Consider the following 17,635-nt stretch of genomic DNA (forward strand, 5'->3'; position numbering starts at 1 on the left):
CCCCTGTCAGAGACCATGAACGGGGTGACCTGGAGGAACGCTCGGGCATCCCAAGGCAGCAGGGCTAGGAACAATCAAGACACACGCTCTGGGCAGACACAAGCTTTGTTACCATCACCAGCAGGACACCAACCAAGGGAAAGGCATTAAGGTTCCAGGGCCAAGTTGTCCACTCCCTGAGGTCTCTCCTGTAAGGCAGAGGGGTGCTGTGGGCATCGCTGGGTTCCCAGCCGCCCCTCCAGGCCCTGCCCAGCCCTGGTGCAGACGCAGATCCAGGCTGCCTTCCTGGATCAGTCCTGGGAGGAGGAGAGCTACAACTATTGCCCCCCCCCCCGGGCTGCCCCCCCTGGGCTGCCCCCCCTGGGCTCACCTTCACCTTCCTGGGGGAGGGGCAGCAGCAGTGGCAGCAGCAGTGGGCAATGACCAGCAGCAGCAGGAACAGCACGGTGCCTGGAGCAGAACGGGTGTGCAGCTATGGGCTCCGGCCTGGCCCTGGGATGGGCCTTTAGGGTCCAAGGGCACCGGCCACACTCACCCGTGAAGATGAGGAAGACCACAAAGGCAGCGGTGTCCCACTCGGACTGGAACAGGTGGCGGCTCTTCAGTCTCCCCAGCACTTCCTGGGCTGTGACCTCCAGCTCCTGCCTCAGCTCCTCCGCAGACAGGCCCATCTCTGCAGGAACCAGCTGTTCCAGCCCCCAGAGGGTGACCTTAGAACCCTGGGCCAGCTCAGGCCTCCCGGGCCCAGCCCCTCTGCTCCCCCTGTCCCTGGCCAGGGCCACTGCCCAGCTCTCACCACCTGTCCCTCAGCCGGCCCTGCCTCAGGCCCCGTGCCTCCCACTCCTCTTCTAGCCCCACCCTTCCAGCCCAGACAGCCCCCTGCAGCCCTGTCCTGCTCTCTCTTCCCCCCAGGGCTGCCCCCAGGTGCCACCTGCCTCCAGGAAGCCTTGCTCCCCTGGCCAGGCAGTTCCAGCCTTGAGAGCACAGACTGTTTCCTGCTTCCGGATCCACACCACCTGAGGCCTTGGCAACCAGCCCCGCCCTCCCCAGGGCCAGCCGGGGCTGCCAGACCCTGGGGACAGGGGCCCAAGGCCCCAGCTGGCCTCCGTACTGCTGGCTCCTTCTTTCACAAGATCTTATTTTTACCTTTTCTCAACATACCAGACAAGCAACCTGGAACAGGTGGGCACTCAGTGCCCTTTGATTCGGTGGATAGAAGGGGACAGAGAGCCAGAGGAAGAAGAGAGCACAGGCGGAGGGAAGGGGTCAGGAGCTTGGCCAGGGTCCACTCCCTTCTCTGGGCAGCTGGGGTGATGTGGCTGGCCTCACACTACATCTTTCATTCTTAAAAATAACCCTTGCAAGGTGTCGGGTCTGTGGTGGTGACTTAGAACAAAGCAACCCTTGCAGGAAAGAAACATCAATCAGGCGCCTGACAGAAATGCCTGTCAATCAGCGGGATCTCCTGACTAACACCTGTCAATCAACAGGACCCCCTGGCCAATCCTGGAGTTCAGCCAGCTCCCCTGACCAGCTCCAGCAGGACAAGAGACTCTAAAAACACCTTTTCACCTCCCAAGCCCTTCCCTTCCTGCTGTAAGCCATAAAAAGTCCAGTCCGCTCAGGCTTCCACTCGGTTTCTCCTCAGACCCTTCTCCTGTCCACTCTGTGGGTCTGATCGAGTTCCACCTGGGAGTGATATCTCAATAGAGCCTCCTTCCGCGGCCTTTTTAAATCTGCCTCCTTTGGTCGCTGCCCCCTCGCCTGCCTTGCCTGATCTTACACAAGGAAGTGGTCACGCTTTCAGATGAGGTCTCTCCCTAGGGCACCGCCCTGACCTTCACACCTATGACCCTCCCCAGCAGAAGTAGCCCTCACTCCTCCCTGCTTTCCTTGGCCACTGGGGACCAGAGGCAGGGCTGAAAACCAGGTGGACACTAGTTCTTGTTCTTGTGGTTCTTGATGTTTAGCAGGAAAGAAGAAAAAAATGAAACCGGGTTTGGTATTGTCTATCTGTAATCCTGAGAGACTGGGGAGACTGAAGCAGGAAGATCACAAGTTCAAGGCCAGCCTCATCAATTTAAGGAGACCCTGTCTCAAAAATTAAAAGGGTTGGAGATGTAGCTCAGTGATAAAGCAATCCTAGGTTTAATCCCTGGTACCAAAAAAAAAAAAAAAATCACCAACGTTCATGCTTGGGCATGTTCCCTGACCCTTCTATACCTACTTCCTCATCTGTAAGATGAGTGCATTAACAGGTCCACCTCTGCGGGTTACCAGGATTCACAGAAGCATTCTCAACATGAGGACGGGTACTAAATGGCTGTGTGGGATCACCTCCCACTTGCAGCTTCTGTGGGCTCCTGTGCAGGCTCCACACCGCTGAGCTCATCCAACCTCGAGGCACTTCCTGAGGTCAGCACGCTGTCTGCGGCGTTTGCTGGAAGGCTTGGACTACGCCAGCACCGCACAGTCCTTGTCGGTGGCCACCAGGACATTTCCCTCCCGACTTCCGAATTACTCTTCATGCACAGGGGTGAGAGAGTCCTGCAGAAGGCCGGCTGCCTGGGAACACTCTGCCCAGAGGCTCATTTCTTTAGGGGACATCCCCAGACTCAGCCCACAGGTGACTGGATCCATCTGGTTTCTGCTAGCAACTAACCCTAACCCTAGCAAAGTCCCCACTCACTCTGCTTTGGGAGACCACCGCACCCACTCCTTCAGGAGCCCTGCAGAGGGGCCTCCAGACTTCCTGCTGAGAGGACCCTGGCCCAGGCAGGCTTGACCTGGTCTTCCTGTTTCTGCCCTCCAAGCCTGTGGTGTCTGAGCACAAAGAAGTGGGGGCCAGGGAACAGAGTGGACACGGAGGACAGTGCTGGGGCAAGTCCAAGGGGTAGAGCAGGAGGGCAGACCCCAGGCTGCAACCTTGCACACGCAACACGCGGCCCCTCCAAGCCGCCTGCGGTGGGAAGAGCTGAGCAGTCCTTGCAACAGACACCTGAGGACCAGCAAAGCCCCAAATAAGGACTGTCTGCCCCTTTATAGAGAGTCTGCCAGCGCCAGGGTCAGAGGATTGCTGAGGGCTTCCAAAGTCAGCTGCCAGGAAGCAGGAAAGAAAGAACATGGCAGCTTGAGTGAGGCAGGGAGGCCAGACCCTGGTGGGAGAAGTCCCAGGCGGGGTGGGGCTCAGAGGTGGACTCCATCAGCACCGTGGAGGCCGTCTCAATGACAAAGCAAGAGGGTGGACACCTTGGCTTCAGTCCACCACAGCCAGCTGTGGGCCCTCACACCCTCTTTATGTGTCAACTCATAAACTTCCTGGGCTGTTGACCTCCGCTGATGACCTCCACGGATCCAGGAGCATAGAGCCCCTCCTCTCTCAGAGCCCCGCCCGCTTTTGCCCGGCCCTCCCACCACCTGGAAGAGTCCCTCCACTCAGGTCTGGGGACCTTTTCCACCCACCATGTAGAGATGCTGGCAGTCGCTGGAACCTGCCCCAGGACCTGCGCCTTGTCTGCCTAGCACCTGTGATGACTCAATAGACCCTTTGATGTCAGAGATCCCTGGGTCTCTAGAGGTTTGGTGTAACACATGATCTGCCTGAAGAGGGCACGACTGGCCAGGGTTCTCATCTCTAAGATGCAAATGGAAATCCAGACATTTCCATGAGCAAGAGGGGGGGAGGACAAGCAGGAGGACCGGCTGCCTTCAGTCCCAGCCCAGCCACTTCCTCAGTTATGTGTGACCTCTCTCTCTCTCTCTCTCTCTCTCTCTCTCTCTTTTTTTTTTTTTTTTTTTGGTACTGGGGAGTGAATCCAGGGGCACTTAGCCACATGCCCAGCCCTTTATTGTATTTTATTTAGAGACAGGGTCTCACTGAGTTACTGTGGGCCTTGCTAAATTGCTGAGGCTGGCTTTTAACTCACAATCCTCCGACAGCCTCCCGAGCCACTGGGATTACAGGTGTGCGCCACCACGCCCATCGTGACCTCCCTTATCTGTGAATCAGGGGTGATACTCCAGCCGCATCCCAGGGCCCCCAGAGCAACGCCAGGAGCAGGGTAAGTGCCCTTTTCTAGGTTGATCTCTTGGGTTTTTTTTTTTTTTTTTTTGGTGTGTGTGTGTGTGTGTGTGTGTGTGTGGTGCTGGGGAGTGAACCCAGGGCCTTGTGCCTGCCAGGAAGCTCTCCACCAACTGAGCTATGTCCCCAGCCAGATCTCTTGGTTTTTCAATGATGCAGTTAAAAACATGACGGTGACAACAATTGATGGACCAAAGAAAATACCCGGGCCAGGTGTGGTAATCCCAGCGGCTCAGGAGGCTGAGGAGGAGGCTCACAAGTTGGAGGCCAACATCAGCAACTTAGCGATGAGGCCCTAAGCCACTCAGGGAGATCCTGCCTCAAAGAGCATGAAGGGCTGGGGACGTGGCTCGACAGGAGGCACCTGGTCTCACTCCCCAGTCCAAAGGAAAAGAAAATGCTTGTGGGGATCTGGGTGTGCTTCCCCAGCAGAGTGGTTAAGGGCATGAACTCAGGAACCAAGCCCAGCTGGTGACCTTGGGGACCTCGGCGCACATAGGGGTGGTAGTGGGCTTTGGCCAGCGTCCAGGCATTGCAGGGTAGGGCCTCTCCTGCTGCAGGTGGGGGTCACGGGGCGGAGGCTTGAGCTTGGATTCTGTGGTCAACTGCCACCCTCCCCTCCCCCACCACGTGCACCAGGACCTCAGTGGCTCCCACAGGGACTCCGCCAGGCGCCACCAGAGGCTGATTCTTTCTCTTGCTCCTCTGCTGGGCTGGCCACTGTCCTGTCTCCAGGGCCGTCTTCCCTGGCCCTCGCAGCCTGGGCTTTGGTCAGTCCCTCTGTGTCTGTGTCCCCTTGGCTCTCATGTGTCTCTCTGGCTCTCCAGCTCTGCTCACTCTGCTTATGTGTCCCCCCGGGGTAGAGTGGGGCGCCTCCTCCAAGAGCCCCCTTCCGAGGTCCCTGCTGGGCAGAGCCCTTTGCTGCACCCCCCACTTCCTGTGGCCCCTTCCAGGACCCCATCCAGCCACAATGTACCCCTGGGCTTTGGCCTGCCTGAGCGCAGAGCCCCTAGACCCAGAGTCACCTGCGCTGGGGGTGGGAAGGGCAGGCCTCTGGGCTGGAGCCTCTGGGTGGGGGTTCAAGTCTCCCCAGCCGTGGACGGTGGGCCTCCGGCAGAGCAGGGGGCACAGAATGTGGCGTCAGTGTTCAGAAACGAGAAAGCCCAGCCACAGACGGCTTCTCCCTCCACACCGATGACAGGCGCCATCGGCACCGCTGTGCCTGGCCCCATGGATCCCCTGAGGCGATCCTCCTCCCCGTGCTCCTCGCAACCCTCGAGCCCCAGGACCCCGCCCTGCGAGGCCTCTGACTCTGTGGGCATCGAGGCTGTGCTGGACCAACTGAAGATCAAGGCCATGAAGATGGGGTTTGAGTTCAACATCATGGTGGTGGGTGAGTGAGGGGCTCCCAGACGGCAGGACCGGGGGACAGGGACAAGGCCTGTGGGCCCGGGAGTGTCGCCTCATCCCCCAGTCTCAGGGTCCCCGTTCGGCAGGGAGCCTGGCCATGGCACCTCAGGGGAGTGCTGGGAAACTGCTGTTACAGACAAAAATCACCCACCAAGAGGCAAGGAGGGTCTGCGGGGAGGGTCAGACTCCTGGACTTGGGACCCCAGTGCAATCTTGATTCGATGTCATGGATGCTGATGTGGCTGGGTTTCACTTGTAAAAACTGGTTGAAATGCCCGTCAGAGGGTGGCTGAGCCAGCAAAACTTGGCTTATTCATACAGTGGAATATTATTCAGTCATGAAAAAGAATGAAGCACAGACGTGGGCTACAGTATGACCGAACATTATTCTAAGGAAAAGCAACCGAACACCAAAGGCCAGATATTGTATGATTCCGTTTACATGAAACATCCAGAACAAGCAAATCCACAGGGACAGAAAGCAGACGAGGGGGTCAGGGGCTGGGAGAGGGGGAACAGGGAGCAATTGCTTCACAGTCGCAGCCTTCCTTCTGGGTGATGACAGCTTTCCGGGACTAAGGAGGGGGGTCACCTGACACTGGGGGGGTTCAGTGCCACTTTTATTTTGCTTTCGGTACGACAGGGCTACTCTATGACTGAGCTACGTGCCCAGCCTTTTTTTTTTTTTTTTTTTTTTTGGTGCTGGGATCAAACCCAGGGCCTCGAACATGCGAGGCAGGCACTCTGCCAACTGAGCTGTATCCGCAGCCTCCTTGCCCAGCCCTTTTCAAAAAATTATTTTATCCTGGGCTGGGGACGGAGCTCAGTTGGTAGAGTGCCCGCCTGGCACGCACAAGGCCCTGGGTTCAATCCCAGCACCACAAAAAATAAATAAATAAATATTTCATCCTGCCAGGCGCAGTGGTGCAGGCCCTCATCCCAGCGGCTTGGAAGGCTGAGCCAAGAGGATCGTGAGTTCAAAGTCAGCCTCAGCCATGGTGAGGCGCTAGCAACTCAGTGAGTCCCTGTCTCTAAGTAAAATACAAAAAAGAGCTGGGGATGTGACTCAGCGGTAGCTGAGTGCCCCCGAGTTCAATCCCTGGTACCAAAAAATTGTTTCATCTTGAGACAGAGTCTCACTGAGTTGCCGAGGCTGGCCTTGAACTGGAGTCCTCTGCCTGTGCCTCTTGAGTACTGCCACTTCACCGTGCACTTGAAAACGATAACGGTTATTTTTGCCGTCAATTTCACCTCAATAAGCAAAGGGGAGGAAAATGTTGAGCTGGACGCTTGTGACCGTGGGTACTTGACTGCGTTGACACTCGGCCCAGAAAACAGTCTGCTTTCTGAAACATCCCACGGGGTCACAAGCGGGAGAGGCTGCCTGAGGTGTGTCCGCCCCTGACTGCTGTCCTCTGGTTGCTCCCAGGGCAGAGCGGGCTGGGCAAGTCCACCATGGTGAACACCCTGTTCAAGTCCAAGGCGTGGAAGTCGAGCCTGCCGGGCCTGGGGACGCCCAGGCCACAGACGTTGCAGCTGCACTCGGTGACCCACGGTGAGTGAGCCCCTGCCCGCCCCCGCCCGCTGGGTCCGATCCCTCCCCTCTGCTCTCCCCACAGTCATCGAGGAGAAGGGCGTGAAGCTGAAGCTCACCGTGACCGACACACCCGGCTTCGGGGACCAGATCAACAACGACAAGTGGTGGGTCCCAGGGTGGGCGACCAGCGCCCACCCCGGTCCTCCGACCCCTGGGAGACACCCCAGCTCCAGAGAGGCCTGGCCATGCCATCTAAAATTGAAGGCCAGCCAGGCGTGGTGGCACAGGCTGTGATCCCAGCGGCTCGGCAGGCTGAGGCAGGAGGATCACAAGTTCAAGGCCAGCCTCAGCTACTTAGCAAGGCCCAAAGCAGCTCAGTGAGATTCTGTCTCAAAATAAAAAAAATAAATAAGAAGGGCCGGGAAGCGGCTTAGTGTAAAACACCCCTGGGTTCCATCCGGATACCAAAAAAAAAAAAAAAAAAAAAAAGTCAGGAGTGGCTCCGATAATGGCAGCCAGCTTTCTCTTCCCTTCCCTACAAAGTAGGTGTTATCAGCCAAGGCTTCAGGGAGAATGGCAGGGGTCTGTCTGTCTCCCATGATGCAAAGGGCTGACAAAGGGCCATAAGGGGACGGCGCCACTCTTGGGGGCCAGGGAGGCAGGCGGGCTCTGGGGGTCTGTTCTGAGGGGGCTTCTCTGCCCAGCTGGGACCCGATTCTGGGCTACATCAATGAGCAGTATGAACGGTACCTGCAGGAGGAAATCCTCATCACCCGGCAGCGCCACATCCCCGACACCCGGGTGCACTGCTGCGTGTACTTCGTGCCGCCCACTGGTCACTGGTGAGGTGGCTGGACCAGCCAGGGAGGGCCCCCCACCTAGGGCAGACACGAGGAGGAGGAGTCCCAGTGTGGGCTTCGGGCTGGGTGGCCTCTCACTCTTCCCTATCCCCGCCACCACTGTCCCTGCCCTGCCTGGGCAGCCTGCGGCCCCTGGACATCGAGTTCCTGCAGAGACTGTGCCGGACTGTGAATGTGGTGCCCGTGATTGCCCGGGCTGACAGCCTGACTATTGAGGAGCGAGAGGCCTTCAGGAGTAGGGTGATCTGGGTGCTCAAGGCAGGGCTGGGATCGGTGTGGCAGAGAGCAGGGTGGGCAGGATGGGCTGAGGTCGCCTGTGTTTGGTTGGCAGATCCAGGAAGACCTGAGAAATCACTGCATTGATGTGTACCCACAGAAATGCTTTGACGAGGACATCAATGACAGGATCCTCAACAGCAAGATTCGGGTAAGAAGCTGCAGGGGGCAGAATGTTGGTGGAACTGGGCTCTCTCTCTGCAACTCAGGGAAATGCACGTGTACTTCTAACAGGTACAAAACTGCATCCGTCTACAAACTCAAGGTGAGCAAGAAATGGCTCACATCAGACAATCCACAGAAAACCAAGAAATGATGGCAAGTCACATCTCTAAAAAGGGGCTTGTATCCTAAGAACTCTCAAAACTCAACAACAAAAGCCTAACCCGGGCTGACAGCCTGGGGGTGTGCTCGGTGGTAGAGTACTTGGGCTCAACTCCCAGCACTCAAAAAAAAGAGCAGGCCAAAGGCCAAAGATCTGAGTAGACACTTCCCCAAGAATATATAAAGGGGTCTGGGGACATAGCTCAGTTGGTGGAGTGCTTGCCTTGCATGCACAAGGTCCTGGGTTCAATCCCCAGCACCACCAAAAAAAAAAAAAAAAAAGAATACATAAAAGACAGGTAGTGGTAAATGCCTGTAACCCAAGCTGATTGAGAGGATGAGGCAGGAGGATGAAAAGTTCAAGGTCATCCTGTGCAACTTAATAAAACTCTATCTCAAAATAAAAAATAAAAAGGACTGGGGCTGTAGCTCAGTGGTAAAGGGCTTGTGTAAGGCCCCAGGTTCACCTTCCAGAAACATGGAAACACACACAAAGATATACAAATGTCTAAGAAACACACACAAAGATGCCTAACATCATCAGTTGTGAGGGAAATCCAAATCTCAAAACCACAGGGAAAGACCACACCAATTGGGATGGTGTCTTAGTCAGTTTTCATTTGCTGTAATACAACACCTGAGACTGGACAATTTATAAGGTATGAGATTTATTTAGATCACAGTCCTAGAGGGTAGAAGTCCAAAAGAGGGTGACCATATCAGTGTGGCCTCTAGTGAGGGCCTCAAGTTGCCTCACACAGGATGGAAATTAGGAAGGGTAAGTGGACGTGTCCCAAACGGGATCCCGTGGCTAGAAGGAGACCAGAATAAAGCTGAGGAAGCCTAACTTGCTTCATGACCACCCTGTGCACACCTGTCTGTTTTAACCCTCATGATGACCCCAGGAGGAGATTACCGTTTCGTTTCACAGGTTGGAGGTTCAATGTCAGCAGGATTGCATACTTACGTATATAAGGAATACACATGGAATTCAGAATATGTATGGTATATGTGCAATGTGATATATGTTTATAGATCACATATGTTATACTTTTTTTTTTTTTTTTTTTTGGTGCTGGGGATCGAACCCAGGGCCTTGTGCATGCAAGGCAAGCACTCCACCAACTGAGCTGTATCCCCAGCCCCTTTTATTTCTTACTTTTTTGCAGTGCTGGGGATGGAACCCTTGCACTTGCCTAGCATGGTTCTGCCGCTGGGCTACATCCCTGGCCCCAAGATTATATTATCACCGTGGTTATTAACCAGACAGTTTCCAAGGCTACTCTGCCAACCTTGAACTATGCTAAATGCTTTGCGAACGTCCAGAGGCCTCCGACCCACCTGCTGGTGCCCTCACCTACAGCTGAGGCAGAGCAGGCACGGGTTAGACGCCCCGAACACCGTGCTCCCTCCCACCGAGGACAGTGCCCCAGCCTCCTCCCAGGTACCTCCTCCTCCCCTCCCCTAGGAGCGGATCCCTTTCGCCGTGGTCGGTGCAGACCGAGAGCACATGGTAAATGGGAGGTGCGTGCTGGGCCGGAAGACCAAGTGGGGCATCGTGGAAGGTCAGTACGGGGACCCCGGAGACGCACTGAGGAGGGGGCGGGAACCAGAGCCTGGCCTGCACCTTAGGGACCTGGGCTGGGGAGGCGAGGTCCACAGACGGCAGCACACACACCTGAGCAGGAGCCCAGGCGAGCTGTCTGGCTTGGCCTCAGTTTCCTCTAGTCAAATAGGCATCGCAGGAATACGGGGACCGACAGGGTGCAAGTCCCCACCCAGCTGACAAGGCGATCACCGGGGGAGGGACACTGGGGGGCACTAGCTGAGGGAGCCAAAGGGCCCTGCCAAGGGCCAGGCTGGGTAGCAGGAGCTACCATGTTGTCGTTAGAAACGCGTGTCCGCCACGGGTGGTACCATGGGCGAAATCTGATGCAGTGAAGGTGGGCTCACTCCCTGGCTCAGCAGCTAGCCGTAGTGGCCACTGCCCCAGGCCCCAGGCCAGACAGCGGATGAACGAATGGCTGAGAGCACCGAGGGAAGGGCAGAGGGGCAAGACGGGCCTGGGGTGGGGCACAGGGCCTCGGCACACGGTGGGGCTCGCTCAGTGCTCGCTGGAGCCACGTTCGGGCCCGTGTCTTGCAGTGGAGAATATGGCGCACTGTGAGTTTCCTCTCCTGAGAGATCTGCTCATCCGGTGAGGCCTGGGAGGCTGGGAAGGGGTCGCGGGGCCACCGTGGTCAGGGCTGACCTGCCTCTCACCACCCAGCTCCCACCTCCAAGACCTGAAGGACATCACCCACAACGTCCACTATGAGAACTACCGTGTTGTCAGGCTCAACGAGAGCCACCTATTGCCCAGCGGGCCGGGCTGGGTGAACCTGGGCCCGGCCTCCACCCAACAGCTGACCACCCCTGCACCCTTGAAGGTCCGAAGGCGGGTCCAAGAGGATCCCAAGGATGAGTTCTAAGCACTTGCAGGCTCCCCAGGTCCTTGCACCCAACCCCCAGTACAATACCTATTAAAGGTGGACATTGCTTTGTATTAGAAACTGTGTTCCTTTTTGGGGGGGCGGTACCAGGGCTTGAACTGAGGGTACTCCACCACTGAGCCCCATCTCCAGCCCTATTTTGTATTTTATTTAGAGACAGGGTCTCACTGAGTTGCTTAGTGCCACAGCATTGCTGAGGCTGGCTTTGAACTTGAGATCCTCCTACCTCAGCCTCCAGAGCCGCTGGGATTACAGGTGTGTGCCACCACGCCCAGCTCGAAAATGACTTCTTTGAGGTAGCCTCAGAGAAAAGTATGGTTCTGTTTTTCTCTTTTAATAGCATGAGACCCAAGATCCTCAGGAAGTCAACCCCACTGTCCTGAGCCAGAGCCCAGTTACAAATTGGGCTCTCCCGTTTGTCCTGACCTCTCGCTCCTGGCCTGGGACTAGGCCATGAACACTCGACTCCCCCACATCCTTGGTGGCCTGACCTTTGGCTGTCCTCCCTGAGCCACTCTGAGCCATGTGGGCCCTGCCTTCCTTCTTTCCTGCCCTAGCAGACCAACATGGTGAGCAGGAGATCCCAGAGGCCGAGTCCCTTGTCCTCCCCTGCTATACAATGGGGGTCGGGGGTGACTGTGTCCCTCTCTGTGGTGTTGGTGTTCGGACCAAACTCCACAGTTCTTGTTGTGCCTGCCACAACCCGAGAAATGGCACGCGGACAGAGGGGATGGCAACCGGACGGAGCGAGCGTCCGTCCAGGGAGGAGAACCTGTGGCCGTGTGCGAGTTGTGCTCTCCCAAGATCCTCCAGGAGGGACGGACTTTACGTGACGGGAGCTGAAGCACTCCTCAGTGACAACGGTGAGCAGAATGGTATCCTAGCTACAGGGCAACTCCTCCATGAAGCCTTCCTTGACTTCCCCAACCGATGGAGCTCAGTGGTACAGCACTCAGAGGTGCTCGACCATCCCAGTACTTCCCCACTCCCCCCCATATACAGACGATAAGATAAAAAACCTTTCAAGTTTTTTTTTTTTTAAATCTCAGTATTTGGTCACACCGATGGAGGACTAACACACTCTCTAACAAACGTCTTAGTGGTGGCACATGGCTACACAAAGGACGAAACACTGTCCCATCCCATAGCATGTTCCCCAGCTTAAGATTAGCCTTAGGCAATATGACAATGGCCACAGTATTTCAAAACCGCATGCTCTCTGGCACCGCAAGTGCATTTCTAGGGATGAATATTACACCAGCCCTGCGAGCCTCCAGTCGGCACTACTGACGTCAGAGGCTGGGTCCTTCTTTGCTGGAGGAGGCTCTTCTGTGCACTGAAGGAGGTTCAGCAGATGTCAGTAGCAACTCCCCCACTGTGACAACTATAAACGACCCCAAACATTGCTACAAGTCCCCTGGGGAACACAGTATGTCCAGCTGGGAACCACTGATAGCTGTGCACAGGTGTGCAGAGTATCCTACCAAGGTTCCCAGAGAAGGGTGGGAAACAATGTACCTGTCCACGGGACACCCATACCACTGTATTAGTTTCCTATGGATGCTGTAACAACTCAGCACATACTGGAGGCTTGTCAGAGTCTAACATCAGTATCACTGGGCAGAGGAGGGCTCCCGCACTGACCTAGCCACCATGTTGCCCCCCCTCTGACTCCAACTGCCTCTTCAACTTTTCTTCTGAGTAGCTTTCTTCTGTGGTCACTTTGCATTCCAGGAACCACAGGTCTGAGTGATAAGCGTCTTTATGACAAGGGACTGAAACTACCCCCAAGCAACAGTGAGTCTCAGCAGATTACCCCATGATGGGTCTGCCCCTAAACAGAAGCTGAGGGAGCTTCTGAAGGAGCTGAGACTGCCCCCCCCCCCCCACCAAGCAGGAGCCATCATTCCACAAAGGGGAGCGAATTGACCTTCCCAGAACTTCCCAGAACTGTCCTGGGATAAGGATCAACCAGACAGTGGCACAAACAAGACAACAGATTCCTTCAGCTATGCACCTCCTGAGCCAAGCAAGAGCCAAGCAAGCCCCCCACCCCCAGCACTGCCTTGTTCCCTTTGTCTTTAAACCTCACAGTGACCGTCAACTATTGAAGACAGATCTTTGGTCACTGCACCTGGGTATCTGCTCTTCCCTCAGTGGCCACACTGATCAAAGCTCCTGTCCCACTCTTGGCCACTGCCTGTCTCTTTGTCATATTGGGACAGGTGGAAGAGACTGGTCTGTCAGGACCCCCAGAGCCAGGGTCTTTGCCTTAGGACTCCAGTAAAAGGGCCCAAATCACAATCTGAGAAAGGACCTGCTCCAGAGGAGACAACGTCTTTCTTTCCCCAGCTCCTAGTTCCTCACTTTGTGCCCCCTTTCTCTCTTTCTTTTTTAATACTTTTTTAGATGTGGAGACCTTTATTTTATTCATTTGCTTACACGTGGAGAATCGAACCCAGTGCCTCACACATGCTAGGCAAGTGCCCCACCACTGAGCCACAGCCTCAGCCCCCCCTTTCTGTACTTTCAATGCCAGCAGCTTAACCCCTTGTTCCCAGGGCCACACTGCCTTCCCCTGGGTCAAGTCCCCCTCTGCTTCTCTCTTATAAGGACCCTTACTCTTGTGATTATTGGGCCCATCAAAATAATCCAGAATAATCTTTCATCTCAAAATCCTGAATTCCAGGGGCTGGGGATGTGGCTCAAGCAGTAGCGTGCTCGCCTGGCATGCGTGCAGCCCGGGTTCGATCCTCAGCACCACATACCAACAAAGATGTTGTGTCCGCCAAAAACTAAAAAAAAAAAAAAAAAAAAAAAAAAAAAATTAAAAAATTCTCTCTTTTTTTTTTATACATTTTTAAAATATTTATTTCTTTTTAGTTTTCGGCGGACACAACATCTTTGTATGTGGTGCTGAGGATCGAACCCGGGCTGCACGCATACCAGGCGACCGCGCTACCGCTTGAGCCACATCCTCAGCCCTCTCTCTCTCTCTTTAAAAAAAAAAAAATCCTGAATTCCATCACCCCTGCCAAATCCCTTTTGTCAAATAAGGTAACAACATATTTACAGATTCTAGAGAACTAGAACACAGTGATTCCAGGAGGCGTATTTTTTAAAAAAAATGTTTTCTTGAAAAATTTTTTTTTTTCTTGGAGCTACTTCCTACTCCTCTCCAAGCCTTACCCTGATCTCTCTTCCCATCTTTAACATCCCTCTCTCTGGGGTAGGCTGAATTCCAAAGGCCTTCTGCAATGCCTTTCCTAGCCTCAGTTTAAATAGTAATGTGTTCATCAAAAAAGAAAATGCAACAGTTGTTGTGTGATCACACCTGTAATCCCAGCCACTTGGGAGGCTCAGTCAGGAGGATCACAAATTCAAGGCTAACCAGGGCAATTTAGTGAGACCCTGTCTCAAAACAATGAAAAGGGCTTAAGGCCTGGGGTTGTGTAGCTCAGTGGTAGAACGTTTGCCTAGCATGTGTGAAGCACTGGGTTGGATCCTCTGCACACATAAAAACAAATAAATAAAGGTATTGTGTGCATCTACAACTTAAAAAAAAGGGGGGGGGGCTTGAGGTATAGCTCAGTGGCAGAGCACCCCTGAGTTCAATCCCAGTACTGGGAGGGAAAAAATGCAGATGTGTACTCTATAATCCCAGGGACTCACAGGAGGTGAGTTCAAACCCAGCCTCAGGGGCTGGGGATGTCGCTCAAGCGGTAATGGCTCGCCTGCCATGCGTGGGGCTTTGGGTTCAATTCTCAGCACCACTTAAAAATAAAATAAAGATGTTCTGTCCACTGAAAACTGAAATAAATAAATTAATTAATTAAAAATTCTCTCTCTCTTAAAAAACAAACAAACAAACAACAACAACAACAACAACAAAAAACCCAGCCTCAGCAACTTAGCCCTGAACAACTCAGGAAGACTCTGTCTCCAGTGAAATATAAAAAAGGGCTGGGGATGCAGCTCAGTGGTTAGACACCCCTGGGTTCAATCCCTGGTACCAAAAAAAAAAAAGAAAGAAAGGCAGATGCTGTTCCCTTTGATGTGACAAGGAAGCACAAGATTTCTTGGAAGAAAAAAGCCAAGAGCTTTGTGAAGTCTGTCTCGTGTCCCACTGCACCGCTTTTCTGTCATGGTGCTTTCAGAGCCCCCTGAGGCCCTGGAGATGGGGACTGGAGACAGAAAGATTTCCTCTACCTTCCTCAAAGCCGGCTTTGAGGAAAAGCTGCTGTCGCCTGGTCAGCGAGCCTCCGAGCTTCGCGAAGTCGTTCTCCGTGTCTTACCCGGTGGATGTCTCAACAGCACAGAAACTACCGGGTCCTTACAGAGGCGAGGCGGTTCTGCAGCCTCCCCGGGTGGGTCCGCGCAGCCGGCCTGCAGGGCCCAGCACGCCCACTGCGGCCGAGGCGGAGGGGGCGGCCACTGCCCACTCTACTCTCTTGGCCAGCACTGACCACAGATGTGAGTAAACAATTAGTGCAATTATCTTGTTCACTGTCTGTCTGTCTTGCTGGGACACTTGAAGCAAGCACAGGCTCACAGCTGGGTCACCTCGGCCGGCCCATTCGGGGACACAAGGAGCAGCTTTTAAGCCGGTGAACGAGCTGCAACACCCTGGGCAACCTGCTCTGCGCTGTGTGGACACCGAGGCCAGGGCGCGCAAGGGGCCGGCGGGTTCTCGGAGACAAAGACGCGGCCACCGGAGGCAGCGTTGCCATCCTCCGGGGACACGACGCCCGCCCCTCGCCGGAACCGGCACGTGCTCAGCCCCGGAGCGCCTGGGCCTGCGCGAGGCACCCTGGGAAGTGTAGTCCGGCCGCCTTCCACCCCGCCTCCAGCCCCCGAGACTTCGGCTCCTGGCGGGCACCGTTCTCACGCGAGGCTTTGAGAAAGACACGGGAGACAGCTAGGGTGGCTCTGGGCCAAGGGGAGGGGCGCGCGAGTTGAGGGGGCGGGGCCTGAGCAGGTTTCCGTTTTGAGACCCGCCCCGGAAGCCGACGTGGGCAGGGAGCCCCCTCCTACGCCTTTTAGGCGGGTGCAAATTCGAGGCCAGCCTCAGCGTTGTAGGGAGATGTCAACAGACACTAGTGTGGCAGTATGTAAAAAAGTGGATGTGTAACTGATGTGATTCTGCAGTCTGTATATGGGGTAAAAATGGGAATTCATAACCCACTTGAATCAAATGTATGAAATATGATATGTCAAGAACTATGTAATGTTTTGAGCAACTAATTATAACAATTAAAAAAAAAAGGTCTGGGGGTGTAGCAGGGCAAGGGATATTATTTGGGGAGGAAAGGCATGCATGAGTCGACCTGGGAGACCTTTTTCTCTTGGGCAAAAACATCGGCATGTTTCTTCTTTCTCCCTTCACCTTTTATTATTTTTTAAAATGTTTTTTAGTTGTCAGTGGACCTTTATTTTATTTATTCACATGCGGTGCTAAGAATTGAACCCAGTGCCTCATACATGCTAGGCAAGTGCTCTATCACTGAGCCACAACCCCAGCCCATCCTTTTTAGTTTTTTGAGATTGGGGGTGGGGGGGGGTCCTTGCTGTTTTCTCTTTTGCCCAGGCTGGTCTTGAACTCCTGGGTTTAGGTGGTCCTCCTGAGTCAGCCTCCGGAGTAGTTGGGACTGCAAACTTGTGCTTCTTCCCTCAAGCTTCTTTTCCAATCTTATTTTGAGCAACTTTTGCTTTTGGAAATGAAGATGGCAAAGAGTACTTCCTACCTTTTTTTTTTTTTTTTTTTTTTTGGAACGGGTACTGGAGATTGAACTCAGGAGCACTCAACCACTGAGCCACATCCTCATCCCTATATTGTATTTTATTTGGAAATAAGGTCTGAGTTACTGAGTGCCTCGCAATTGCTGAGGCTGGTTTTGAATTCCCAATCCTCCTGCCTCAGCCTCCCGAGCCACTGGACCTGCTGCTTTTCGGTAGAGTTTGACCTGCTTTCTTTGATCCCTTAATGGATCAGGTCAGTCCTGGCCTGTGTATTCTGTGCACATGTTCTCTGTAGAACACAGCTACCTGGTTCCCAGATGTTTGCCTTTTAGACCAGTTGTGAAAGCCCTTGGGGGCACATGGAACCAACCGGAGGTGGCCAGGCCTCCTTCCACCAGCTGGCAGAGCCCAGTGTTTTGCCCACCTTCCTCCCCAGGCAGCCTCCGGGTCCTGGGCTCATTTCTCTCACATCTGGGCCAGGGCTGCAGTCTTCCCTCTTCCTGGCCCCAGCTGTTCCTGCCCTCAACCTGTGCCACACCTTGGTGGCTTCTCACGTGCTCTCCCACTGCTGGGCTGTCTCCTGCTGCTTCTCACTGTTCCTAGCCATCATCATCTCAGGATGACGTGGATGGGAAATCTCAAGTTCCAGGTGTGTGTACTGTGGGCCTCCATGACTTTCCTTTTATGGGTGGGGAAACAGGTCTAGAGGGGCCAGGTGGCGGAGCTGGCTTAGACAGATCTGAACTCTCCACCTCCTTTTTTTTTTTTTTTTGCAGTAGTAAATGGACACAATGCCTTTATTTTTATGTGGCGCTGAGGATCGAACCCAGTGCCTCACACAGGCTAGGCGAGCGCTTGCCACTGAGTCACAGCTCCAACCTCCTACCACCTCTTCCTCCAGCTTGTCCTGTCAATA

General features: G+C 54.5%; 2 protein-coding genes across 6 annotated transcripts; one reads left to right on the plus strand and one right to left on the minus strand.

Annotated features, from left to right (window-relative positions):
• Window positions 1-74: 74 nt before the first annotated feature.
• On the minus strand, window positions 75-16,204 carry SMIM22 (small integral membrane protein 22). 4 transcript variants are annotated; one of them, XM_081299349.1, is made up of 5 exons: window positions 15,190-16,204; window positions 7,779-7,906; window positions 536-686; window positions 371-450; window positions 75-188 (listed from the first exon to the last, which is right to left on the minus strand). In XM_081299349.1, exons 3-5 carry the CDS (start codon window positions 669-671, stop codon window positions 147-149), a joined length of 258 nt encoding a protein of 85 aa, XP_081155475.1. In that variant the 5' UTR covers window positions 672-686; window positions 7,779-7,906; window positions 15,190-16,204; the 3' UTR covers window positions 75-146. The 4 variants fall into 4 exon arrangements, with proteins under 4 accessions (XP_081155475.1, XP_081155478.1, XP_081155477.1 ...); XM_081299352.1 differs by lacking the exon at window positions 7,779-7,906 and having other exon boundaries at window positions 536-673; window positions 15,276-16,204; XM_081299351.1 differs by lacking the exon at window positions 7,779-7,906 and having other exon boundaries at window positions 15,276-16,204.
• Window positions 5,312-12,328, plus strand: SEPTIN12 (septin 12; the record flags this gene model as incomplete). 2 transcript variants are annotated; one of them, XM_081299347.1, is made up of 9 exons in its annotated part: window positions 5,312-5,474; window positions 6,921-7,046; window positions 7,111-7,192; window positions 7,733-7,870; window positions 8,011-8,128; window positions 8,220-8,315; window positions 9,957-10,053; window positions 10,634-10,685; window positions 10,758-12,328. In XM_081299347.1, the coding sequence occupies 9 exons, from the start codon at window positions 5,312-5,314 to the stop codon at window positions 10,957-10,959; spliced, it is 1,074 nt and encodes a 357-aa protein (XP_081155473.1). In that variant the 3' UTR covers window positions 10,960-12,328. The 2 variants fall into 2 exon arrangements, with proteins under 2 accessions (XP_081155473.1, XP_081155474.1); XM_081299348.1 differs by lacking the exon at window positions 7,733-7,870.
• Window positions 16,205-17,635: the final 1,431 nt, after the last annotated feature.

The sequence above is a fragment of the Spermophilus citellus genome (assembly GCF_964194105.1).
Source record: "Spermophilus citellus genome assembly, chromosome: 6".
Taxonomy (NCBI): domain Eukaryota; kingdom Metazoa; phylum Chordata; class Mammalia; order Rodentia; family Sciuridae; genus Spermophilus; species Spermophilus citellus.

Coding starts and splice junctions, on each gene's coding strand:
- SMIM22 (XM_081299352.1), bottom strand. CDS start 671: ATGGGCCTGTCTGCGGAGGAGCTGAGGCAGGAGCTGGAGGTCACAGCC. Junction 451..535: donor GGTCTTCCTCATCTTCACGG/GTGAGTGTGGCC, acceptor GTTCTGCTCCAG/GCACCGTGCTGTTCCTGCTG. Junction 189..370: donor CCTCCCCCAGGAAGGTGAAG/GTGAGCCCAGGG, acceptor TCTGCCTTACAG/GAGAGACCTCAGGGAGTGGA.